The following is a 12500-nucleotide window of genomic DNA, read 5'->3' on the forward strand; positions in this document are numbered from 1 at the left end:
AACATGAAGATCACTAAAACTGAACTGTGAAAATACTTTAAAAGCAAATTACACCTAAGAGAGATGAGCTTAATGCTTTATTATTTTTAATAATCCCCAGTTTAAACGTTAGAATGTTCTAAATGAATAGGGCATAGGGGGGATAAATGGGAACAGAACACAGCCAGGAACTCTGTTTCTAACTACAGCTCCACAGGTGTAGCTGCGAGTGCACAAGTTTGCAACGTAGTTTGTGAATGTTCGCTGGAACGACGGATCTGGGAAACGTCAAATCAACCAACTATGTTTGTAACACACTAAAAAGTTTGTTGTCGACCACTGAAAAACGTCGTTCTCGCCATCATATGGATTTACTTTCATCGGCTAGACACTGACCTCACAGCTCTGTGAATGTCGGTGCCGTTACTTACTGATCTGGGATCTGTAAATGTAGCTTGTGTGGACGCTACTGCGCTACTTGACTGAAATAATAGCTTCACTATTTCATTTAGAAAGTGGCGACGCTACCGTCACACTACTGAGCAATGTAGTGTACTTGTAGTGACGCTGCTGTCCAACACTGATCACAGGAGTGATTCTTCATCAGTAAACGCTCTACATTACAGACTCGCTTATAGTGATGCACCTTAATGAGTTGTTCTTTGACTTACAAACTAGTAAAACTAGTAAATATTGTTAATGATGGTAAACGCTTGCACAGTATATTAAAACCTGAGAGAGAGCGAGAGAAAGTGAGTGTTTGTGTGTGTGTGAGAGAGTGTTTGATAGAGGGAGGGAGGGAGTGTGCGTGCGTGGGTGCGTGTGTGTGCGCGTGTGTGTGTGTGTGTGTGTGTGTGTGTGTGTGCGTATGTGTGCGTGGGAGTGAAAGAATATGTGTATGTGAAAGAGGGCATGTGTGTGTCTGAAAAAGAGACACCATGAGTGTGTGTGTGTGTGATGGAGAGAGAGTTTGCGTGTGTGTAAGTGCATGCATGAGTGTTCATGTAAGTGTGTGTGGTCTTGTGTGTTTAGTGAGGTGTGAAGCGTGTCAATGTTGATCTTGTGAAGCTTTGTGTTTGTGTTTTTGTTTGTGTCTGACATCAAGAGTTTGTTTCACTGCTGAAGCCAACACACACACACACACACACGCACACAGACGTTTAGCTCATGTATGTATGTGTGTATACTGTATCTCCACTACTAGTGTCTGTGTTTGTATATTGTGTGTGTGTGTGTGTGTGTGTGCAGGCGGTGCGTCACGGCTGGTACAGCTGGCTGTCGTTGGTCTCGTCTCTGCAGTTGTGGCAGACGGCGCTGAAGTGTGTGTCTGGCCGCTTCGGGACGGGTGTGCTCTCCTACTTCGTGTTCCTGCGCACGCTGCTGTTCTTCAACATCTTCCTCTTCCTGTTCACCGCGCTGTTTCTGGCCGTCCCGCAGGCCGTGCTTCCTCCAGCCCAGGACACACACACCAACAACACCAGCAGGAGGAGCTCATGGGGGCTCGAGGTGCTCACTGGAGCTGTGAGTACACACACACACACACACACACACACACACCAACAACACCAGCAGGAGGAGCTCATGGGGGCTCGAGGTGCTCACTGGAGCTGTGAGTGCACACACACACACACACACACTAACAGATACACTGATAAATCACACACACAAACACATACATACGCACACTTTCAAAATGTGCACACACACACTCGCGCACATATTCATAGACACAGATGCGCGCACACACACACACACACACACACACACACACACACACACACACACACACTGATTTTCACACACATGCACACTGACACTCAAACAAGCAGTCATGCACAGACACTTAAGCACACAAACTCACAACCAAACACAGACGTTCACAAACACACACACTGACACATACACATGCAAATGCATACACACACACATTCACACCGACGCTCACACACTCTCATTGTGAACTGTGATTGTAATATTTACATTACATTATGTATCTGAAAGTGTGTTCGTGTGTGTGTGTGTGTGTGTGTGTGTGTGCGGGTGTGTGTGTGTGTGTGTGTTCCTCAGGGTTATTTCTCCGACTCAGTGCTGTATTACGGTTATTACAGTAATCAGACTCTGCAGTCGGGCCGCCGCTGTTCTCAGAGCAGTAACGGGACGTCCTGCGACGCCACTTTCTCCTATAACATGCCTCTGGTTTACTTCTTCACCATCGGTGCTGCGTTCTTCATCACCTGCATCATCCTCGTCTACAGGTCTGTGCTGAACACACTCAATATGAACACAGATCAACACTTCAGAAGAGCCACACGGTCTGCTTCCACTCCCATGAAAATGCATGAACTAAATACAGTTCTGTGTTTAAAGATCTGTCAAACGCGTCAATATAAATCTCAAATATCTGAATTGTAGTATATATATATATATACAGTTAAGGTCAGAATTATTATCCCCCTGGTTATTTTCTTCCCAGTTTCTGTTTAACGGAGAGCAGATTTCCTCAGCACATGTCTAATCATAACAGTGTTAATAACTCATCTCTAATAACTGATTTATTTCCTCTTTGTCATGATGACAGTAAATAATATTAGACTAGATAATCTTCAAGACACTTCTATACAGCTTACAGTGACATTTAAGGCTTCACTAGGGTAATTAGGGTAACTAGGCAATGGTAATTCGGCAAGTTATTGTATAATGATGGTTTGTCCTGTAGACTATTAGGAAAAAATATAGCTTAAATGGGCAAACAGTTTTGTCCTTAAAATGGCTCTTTAAAAATTAAAAACTGCTTTTATTCTAGCTGAAATAAAACAAATTATATTTTTTCCAGAAGAACAAATATTATCAGACACACTGTGAACATTTCCTCAATCTGTTCAACATCATTTGGGAAATATTTAAAAAAAGAGAAAAAATTTAAAGGGGGCGAATAATTCTGACCTTAACCGTATACAATTGTCTAATTGAACGATTTTCATAAAAGAATATTTTTTTTATTGTTGTTTATTTGTTCTTCAGCATGTCGAAGTCGTTCGGTCGGAGTTTCCGCATCGATAAATCTAAAGGTCTGCTGGCCATAAAGGTGTTCAGCTCCTGGGACTATAAAGTCAGCAAGAAGAGTTCAGTGAGACTGCAGAGAGCGAACATCAGCACACAACTCAAGGTCAGAACACTCACACACACACAAATTTTTCTTGATTTTCTACAGAACAAATCACTGTTATACAATAACTTGCCTAATTCCCCTAATCTGCCTAGTTACCCTAATTACCCTAGTAAAGCCTTTACATGTCACTTTAAGCTGTATAGAAGTGTCTTGAAGAATATCTAGTCTAATATTATGTGCTGTCATCATGACAAAGAGGAAATAAATCAGTTATTAGAGATGAGTTATTAACACTGTTATGATTAGAAATGTGCTGAGGAAATCTGCTCTCCGTTAAACAGAAACTGGGAAAAAAATAAACAATCCGGCCAATAATTCGGGGGGGCTAATAATTCTGACTTCAACTTTATATTCATTCATTAATTTTTTTCAGCTTAGTCCCTTTATTAATTAGGAGTCGCCTGAGTGAAATGAACCGCTAACTTATCCAGCAAATGTTTTACGCAGCGGATGCCCTTGCAGTTGCAACCCAACACTGGGAAACACCCATACACTCTTGCAGTTAGTCAGACACTTTTAGAATAGAAGCTGTCATTCATTCATTCTCACCATTGTCACAGTCTTAGTCTCTTTTTAATCTCATGTTGATTCCTCAGCATTCTCGTGGGTTATAAGAACGGCATCTTAACTCTGTCTTTCGGGAAATGGAGTTGCCGTTTAATGTATAGTAAATTGGACTCATTCAAAGTAGCGTCGTTGCACAAAAAACTGTTATGAACGCATGCTACACTCCTGACTGTACAGTGTGTTTTCTCTTTCTTATAATGCTCAGAGTTTTGAGGTTTTCATTTGCCATTCACTGACAGTCGGACAGCCTCATCCAGTTCATCAAACTCCGTCTTTTAAAATCAAAGTCAAAAGCAGTGTCCTCATAAAGCTGGCGTATCAGCGTGCAGTTACATTGAAAACATGATTCAATTCGTGCCTTCTGATTGGTTCTCAGGACTTTACGGCTTTTTAGGCGTTTAGAGGCTTTTGCCATTAAACTGTTATTTCTGAATGTGCTGACGCTGCGACTTAGATGATTAGAAGCAAATCTATTTGTTGATGGCGTAGTACATGCCTAAAGCATAAAGTGGCGTTTAGCATGTATATATATATATATATTTCAAAAAATAGGAGCACCAGCCAGAAATTAAGAGCACCACTACACATTTTACAGTATCAGATGAATTGCGTTTGAAATCAACACTAATCAAAAATAAAATAATCTGCATGCGCCCACCGGCCTGGATAGCATGAACTGAGCTGACAATAATTTAGCTGCTGTGTTCGATTACCTGCTAATCAGCTGTCTGTGTGTGTGCAGGAGCTGGTGGCAGAAGTGAACCGTCAGGAGCTGAAGTCTCCGCTTCTCCAGAGGTTGTTCCGGATCTTCATCCACATGCTGGCCTGGATCATGTGTTTGGGAAGCACGCTAGCATCTGTGCTAGGAGTTTACTACTTCTCTGAATACATGCACAAGGTACGAGACAAACAAACACACACTTGATATTGCTTTGTGTTCCATTGACAGTAAGTGCATGCAGAGCTGAGTTGATTACTCATGAAAATTAATCAGTTATGATTATAAAGTACATGACAATAATTATAAAGTTTGGATTTTGTAGATTACTTGTGGATTTTGTAGATTACTTTTGAACTACTTTTTAATTACATTTAGATTACTTTAGTGTTCTTGTAGATTACTTTTGTTTTTAGTAATTACTTTTGGATTACTTTAAGATTACATTATATTACTTTTGTGCTCCTTTTGTATATTACTTTTGGATTACATCTTGTAGATTACTTTGTTTTTGTAGATTTACTTTTCAATACTTTTGGATTACATTATATTACTTGTGCTCCTTTTGTAGATTACTTTTTGATTTTGTAGATTAATTTCGGATTACATTAAATTTCTTTAGTGCTATTGTAGATTACTTTTGGTTCATATAGATTACTTTTGGATTACATTTTATTACTTTTGAGCTCTTTTTGTAGATTAATTTTGGATTACATTTATATAACTTTAGTGCTCTTGTAGATTACTTTTTGCTCTTATAGATTACTTGGTTTTTGTAGATTACTTTTGGATTACATTATTTTCTTCTGTGCTCCTTTTGTAGATTACTTTTGGATTTTGTAGATTGATTTTGGATTACATTTAGATTACTTTAGTGCTCTTGTAGATCACTTTTGGTTTTTGTAGATTACTTTTTCATTACTTTTGGATTACATTCTATCACTTTTGTAGATTAATTTTGAATTTTGAAGATTACTTTAGGACTACTTTTGGATTATGTTATATTACTTTACTTTAGTGCTCTTGTAGATTACTTTTGGATTAGTTTTGATTTACATATTACTTTTGTGCTCTGTTTGTATATTAGTTTTGGATTTTGTAGGTTACTTTTGGATTCCTTTTGGATTACTTTAGTGCTCTTGTAAATTACTTATCCTCTTGTAGATTACTTATGCTCTTGCAGATTACTTTTGGATTACATTTAGATTACTTATGTTCTTGTAGATTATCTTTGGTTCATGTAGATTACTTTTGGATTACATTATATTACTTTTGATGGTGTGTGTGTGTGTGTGTCTGTCTGTGTGTGTCTGTGTCTGTGTGTGTGTGTGTGTGTGTGTGTGTGTGTGTCTGTGTGTGTGTGTGTGTGTGTGTGTGTGTGTGTGTGTGTGTGTGTGTGTGTGTGTGTGTGTGTGCGTGTGTGTGCGTGTGTGTGCGTGTGTGTGTGTGTGTGCAGGATCTGACCAGTCGTGTGCGCTCCAGCTCCTCTGATTCTCTGCTGAAGGAAGCGAGTCTGCTGGCTGTCCCAGTGCTGGTGTCTAGCATTAATCTGCTGCTGCCGGGATTCTTCAACGCTGTGGCCTGGATGGAGGAGTACGACTCCCCCAGTGTGCTCAATTACGTCTCCATCAGCAGGTAGAGCATAATGCTTCTGTGCTTTGTCTGGTGTGGTTTTAAATAAAACGTATTATTATTTAACCCACAGTGTGAGTTCTTACAGTTTATTCGGCTTGGCACTAAAGGTCTTGGCACACTGAAGTCTGAAATGTTTGTATGCCTTTATTTCATATTCATATCCAAAAAGTGGATCACGTACACAAATGCGATGCGTTTTAATTAATCTATTTCAAAGAAATGCAGAACATGTGGAGCAGTGGTACTTTGTTCTCCTCTTCTTCAGTGTAGAAGAAGAGGATTAGGCTACATAATGTGCGTAACATAGGGATAGTAATTAGAGAGTGAGGTTTTGAGCTGGTGTGTGTGTGTGTGTGTGTGTGTGTGTGCGTGTGTGTGTTCAGGAACCTGCTGCTGAAGGTCAGTGTGTTGGGTGTGTTGTGTTTCCACTGGCTGGGTCGTGTGGCGATGGACCCTCAGATTCTTGGTCTGCAGGTGAGTTTCTGCATGCTTTTTGCTGATGGGTGTGTTGTGTTGATTGTGTTTTGTTGATTGTGTTGTGTTGATTGTGTTGTGTTGATTGTGTTGTGTTGATTGTGTTGTGTTGATTGTGTTGTGTTGTGTTGATTGTGTTGTGTTGATTGTGTTGTGTTGTGTTGTGTTGATTGTGTTGTGTTGTGTTGTTGTTGTTGTTGTCAGTGCTGGGAGAGTTTTGTCGGGCAGGAGCTCTACCGATTCCTCCTGATGGACTTCATCTTCATGCTCCTCGACACTTTCTTCGGAGAGTTTCTGTGGAGGTTCGAGACTCTTACCTCTCTATTTCTTTTCAGCAGAAGATCTTGTTAAAGGGGAAGTTCACTCAAAATCACCCAAAACCCACCCACGTCAAACCCAAAGCCTTTCCTATATCTTCATAGATAATCTTTAATTAACATTATTTAAATTGTTTATTCCTTATGATTTACAATTTTTAGAATTATTGCTGTAAATGAGGCTGATTTGATTATTATTATTATTATTATTATTATTATTATCAATATTATTATTATTATCAATATTAATATCATTATTGTTATTATTATTATTATTATTGTTATAATCCATATTGTTATTATTTTTAATATCAATATTATTATTATTATTATTATCATTATTATTATTAATATCATTATTATTATTATCAATATTGTTGTTGTTGTTGTTATTATTATTATCAATAGTATTATTATTATTATTATTATTCTATTATTATTATTATTATCATTATTATTATTAATATCATTATTATTATTATTATTATTATTTTTATTATTATCAATATTATTATTTTTATTATTATCAATATTATTATTTATATCATTATTATTATTATTATCAATATTATCATCGTCAATATTATTATCAATATCACTATTATTTTTGTTGTTATTATTATTATTATCATCATTATTATTATTATCATAATCAGTATCAATATTATTTTTATTATTAATATTTTATCACTATTATTAATATTATTAATATATGTTATTATTATTATTATTATTAGCATACAGTTAAATTGTTTAAGGTTATTTAAAGATTTTAAAGCTGTTTCATTATAATAATAATAATAATACTAATAATAATTTAAATAATATTAACAATTATAATAATAAGTGTTTTGGATCATCAGATCCCTATACTGATTTCTGAAAAATCTGAGACAGGAGAAATGATGTCAAATGCAAGTAAATAAAAAATAAATAAAGATTCAGCATTGATATCACAGAAATAAATGAGGTTTTAACAGATCCCCATTGAGCACAGTTATTTTAAATAGCAGACATCTTTCAGATACTTGTACTGTTTATGCTGTACATTGGATCAAATAAATGCAAGTTTGCTGAGCAGAAGAGACTTTAAAAATGCCTTGAAAACATGAAAAACAGTTGAGCAGTCTGAACATGCTGACAGTATGAATGATGTTTATGAACATTTATTTTAATACAGGATAGAAATTGAAGGTAAAGACACGCTAACCCTTCGCCTTTCACTTGCTGCTGCTCTCTTTCAGGTTGTTTTCTCAGAAAGCTCTGAAAAGGAAGAGGAAGCCTGTGTTCGACATCGCCAGGAACGTGCTGGAGCTCATCTATGGACAGACTCTGGCCTGGTGTGTGTATTATGTGTTATGATGTCATATGTGCATGTGTGTGTGTGTGTGATTGTTTGTTTACCATGCCATTTACCTGTCATGTTAGTGTATGATGATTATGATATTACGTGTGTGTGGTGATGATGGTGATGATGATGATGACGGCGTGTGTGTGTGTGTGTCTGCAGGTTGGGTGTGCTGTTTTCTCCTCTCCTGCCGGTGGTGCAGATCATTAAACTGCTGTTTCTCTTCTACATGAAGAAGGTTTGCTTGTTTGCTGTTTTGGGTTTTGTTTAGTTTTTTGTTTCATTTTGTTTTGTTCTGTTCCATTTTGTTTTGTTTTGATTCGGTTTGTTGCGCTTTTAGTTTTTAGTTTTGTTTTATTTTGTTTTTAATTTTGTTTTGTTCTCTTCCATTTCATTCCGGTTTTGTTTTGTTTTTGTTTTTATTTAGTTTTGTTGTGTTATGTTTTGCTTAATTTTAGGTTTTGTTTCATTTTGTTTTTTGTTTTATTTTGTTTTATTTTGTTTTTATTTTGTTTTTTTTTTGATGTGTTTTGTTGCATTTCATTGAGTTTTTTGTTTTGTTTCATTTTATTTTTAATTTCCTTTCATTCCATTGAATTTATTTCTTTTTTTTTGTTTGTTTTGTTTTCTTTTTTCGTTTTGGTTTTAGTTTCCTTTCATTTATTTTTTTTTGTTTTGTTTAATTATTTTTGTTTTGTATTGTTTTTGTTTTGTTTTGATGCATTTTGTTGTGTTTTCTTTAGTGTTTTGTTTCATTTCATTTTGTTTTTCATTTTGTTTTGTTCCATTTTGTGGTTTTGTTTTGTTTTGATGCACTTTGTTGAGTCTTTTGTTTTGTTTCATTTTGTTTTTAATTTTGTTTTGCGCATTTTAGGTTTGGTTTGGTTTTAGTTTTGTTTTGTTTTGTTTTGTTGCGTTTCATTTAGTTTTTTGTTTAAATCCATTTCTCTTATTTTCATTCTGTTTTTGTTTTGTTTTGTTTCCTTTTTTTCGTTTTTACTTTTGTTTTGGGCTTTTTGTTTTACATTTTATTTTATATTTTGTTTTATTTTAATATATTTGAGTGTTTTGTGACTAAAAGGAGTCATTTGTGTTTGGCTCACTTCAAAGAAATGATTCGACTCTTTTAAACTTCTCTTGTTCAGGTGTGTGTTTGTGTAAATGAGGTGTGTTTTCTTCATCTTGTTGTTCAGGTGAGTCTGATGATGAACTGTCAGGTGTCGGGGAAGCCCTGGAGGGCGTCTCAGATGACCACCATCTTCATCACACTGCTCTGCTTCCCTTCATTCCTGGGGGCTGCAGTGTGTGTCACCTACACCATGTGGACGTGAGTCTGTGTGTCTTTGTTTTAGCATGTGTGTGTGTGTGTGTGTGTTTGTGTGTGTTATGTAAATTGATTTGTGTGAGACTGTGTGTCAGGATACAGTGTGTGTTTTTCTGTTGTGTGTCTGTTTGTGTGTTTGCATTTCTCTTTGCAGTTGCAGGTGTTTGTTTGTTTGTTTGTTTGTTTGTTTGTTTGTTTGTTTTTACGTGATGAAGTGTTCATACGTGTGTGTGTGTGTGTGTGTGTGTGTATGTGTGTTTGTGTGTATGCGTGTGTGTGTATGCGTGTGTGTGTATGCGTGTGTGTGTATGCGCATGTGTATGCATGTGTGTGTGTATGTATGCGTGTGTGTGTGCGTGCGTGTGTCAGTATGAAGCCATCATCAGGCTGTGGGCCGTTTCGGGGTCTGAAGACGATGTTCCAGGCCGGTAAGCTGTGGGTTCGGGATCTGGCGCTGGCGAACCCCAGTCTGTGGTGGCTGGAGTCTGCACACACGTATCTGGTGGAGAACCCGCTCTTCCTGTTCCTGTCCGCCGCCGTCTTCCTGTGAGTCTCCCTTCACTTTATAGAGCCTTCTCACAAGAGCGTTCAGACGCGTTTAACAAGTTTCATCCTCCAAAGTTATTAGATCCGCTTTCCCCCACAGTCCAAACACATGCGCTATAGGGGAATTGGGTCAGCTAAATTGTCCGTAGTGTGTGTGAAGGAACGTGTATGGGTGTTTCCCAGTACTGGGTTGCAGCTGGAAGGGCTTCCACTGTGTAAAACATATGGTGGAATACTTGGCGGTTCATTCCACTGTGGCAACCCCTGATAAATAAAGAGACTAAGCTGAAGGAGAGTGAATGAGTGATGTGTTGTTCTCCCCCATTCTGAGTGATTGTCTGTGGTTTGGTGTGTTTGCAGGATCGTGATCTACTTCCACAGTCAAGTGCTCGACGGCCAGAGGAAGATCATTGAACTCCTTCAGGAGCAGATCGAGAACGTGAGACTGGGAATCATGGGTAATTAAACACAATACAGTCAGGGGTGTAGACTGACGTCACTTCCTGTTCCTGTTTGTGCAGGAGGGCGAGGATAAGAAGTTTCTGATCATGAGACTGCAGGATATACATGAGCGCAGACGAGTCCGTTCACCACGCAGAGGACAACGAGACACCGAGGTACACACACACACTTATATAGACACATGCACACACGCATACACACACGATTATGATTATATACACAAACGTGTACACACAGTTATATACACACACAGTTATATAGATAACTTACACACACACAGATATATATATACACATGCGCACATACATAGTTATATACACAAACATGCTTGCACACAGTTATGTACATGCATAAACACACGCAGGCACACACAAATATATAGACAGACATACACACACACACACAAACATAGTTATATACACATGAGCACACACAGGTATATGTACACACATGCACACGTACAGTTTTCTACACACAATTATATGCACACATGCGTGCACACACACACACACACACATACCATTATATAAACATAAATACACACACACTACTAAATACACACACACAGTTATATACACACACATTATGAAATACAGACACATACTGACAATTATATACACGAACATGCTTGCACACAGTTATACATGCATACACACACAATATACACATGAGCACACACACACACAGTTATATATACACACACATGCACATGTACAGTTTTGTACAATTATATGCACGCACACACACACACACACATCATTAAATAGACACACACACAGTTATCTGCAGAAACATGCCTGCACACAGTTATATAGACACACACACACACACACATGCCCACAGACACATTCATATAGACATGCGCACACACAATTATATTATATATACACAAACATGTGCACGTTGTTATATACAGTTATATGCACACATACACAGTTGTATACACATGCACACACACGCATTTTATACACACACATGCACACGTACACACTCAAAGACACACACATACAGCTATATTCGTATACACACTGTAATCTATAGTCATACATAGACACAATAATATAATATGCACACTATATACACTGTCTAATTACCCTGATTACCCTAGTAAAGCCTTTACATGTCACTTTAAGCTGAACACTAGTGTCTTGAAGAACATCTAGTCTAATATTATGTGCTGTCATCATGACAAGGAGAAAATACTTCAGTTATTAGAGATGAGTTATTAACACTATTGTGATTAGACAAAATCTCAGGTAAACATCACCTTTAATATAATATTATTGTATGTAACATGACTCCTTTATGTAAACATATGCTGCTATTATAGATTCTGTCCTTCTCTGCATCTGCTTTCAGGGCTCCAGTTTTTCCTGATGATCTTCACTGATGTATGCAGACGATCTTCATGATGATGATGATGAAGAGCACACAGGATTAGGTTCGGGACGCTGGTTTGTTGTGTTTTCTATATTGGGACACTTTTAAATTTGACTGTGAAATGTGGAAATATTAAATATTCACTGTTTACTTCCATTCTGACGCCAGAAACTGGATCTTGTGTTTCACACACTGTGATTGTTGTTATTATTATTATTATGAATAGAGATTTCAGAACAACATTTTTTAATAAACATGATATTTTTATTAAACACTGCCTTGAAACTTGTTTTCCAGCATGGAATAAAAAATAACAGAGGAAACGGCAGCTGTATTGATCAATTCTAACTAATTTTTTGTGGGATTTTAGAAGAAACTAGTAAACAAAAGACTAAAAGATGGAAATAAGCAACAGAAACGACAACTAAAGTCACACTCCTGTATAGTCGAGTAGACATTAACACACAACTTATGGTGATGAGCGATAATGTGTAGATGAAGGCATGCGAACGAAACAGCAACAGGTCTGTACACTTTACACAAAGCCAAGTCTCAGAGTCACTCATAAATACGATTCACAT

At 37.3% G+C, this 12500-nt stretch overlaps 3 protein-coding genes across 4 annotated transcripts in view; 1 reads left to right on the forward strand and 2 right to left on the reverse strand.

Annotated features, from left to right (window-relative positions):
- Nucleotides 1–12500, reverse strand: part of tomm20b (translocase of outer mitochondrial membrane 20b) — a 575852-nt gene that overhangs the window by 529725 nt on the left and 33627 nt on the right. The gene's annotated exons all lie outside the window — the stretch shown is intronic.
- The window catches only part of tmc6b (transmembrane channel-like 6b), a 31434-nt gene that overhangs the window by 17372 nt on the left and 1562 nt on the right, over nt 1–12500 (forward strand). For both annotated transcript variants that reach the window (NM_001442144.1, NM_001442143.1), the window contains 14 exon segments: nt 1228–1500; nt 2047–2234; nt 3001–3145; nt 4458–4613; nt 5890–6068; nt 6452–6542; nt 6747–6844; nt 8104–8199; nt 8370–8445; nt 9401–9534; nt 9901–10077; nt 10438–10516; nt 10599–10694; nt 11899–12500. The exon segment at nt 11899–12500 is cut by the window's right edge and continues 1562 nt beyond it. In NM_001442144.1, the coding sequence (NP_001429073.1) occupies nt 1228–1500; nt 2047–2234; nt 3001–3145; nt 4458–4613; nt 5890–6068; nt 6452–6542; nt 6747–6844; nt 8104–8199; nt 8370–8445; nt 9401–9534; nt 9901–10077; nt 10438–10516; nt 10599–10694; nt 11899–11916 (1806 nt within the window). In that variant the 3' untranslated portion in view covers nt 11917–12500.
- Nucleotides 12162–12500, reverse strand: part of notum1b (notum, palmitoleoyl-protein carboxylesterase b) — a 9975-nt gene continuing 9636 nt past the window's right edge. Inside the window, 1 exon segment of the mRNA NM_001423935.1 lies at nt 12162–12500. This exon segment is cut by the window's right edge and continues 769 nt beyond it. The gene's annotated coding sequence lies outside the window, so the exon portion shown is untranslated.

Source organism: Danio rerio, chromosome 11 (assembly GCF_052040795.2).
Source record: "Danio rerio strain M-AB ecotype USA chromosome 11, GRCz13ab, whole genome shotgun sequence".
Taxonomy (NCBI): Eukaryota; Metazoa; Chordata; class Actinopteri; order Cypriniformes; family Danionidae; genus Danio; species Danio rerio.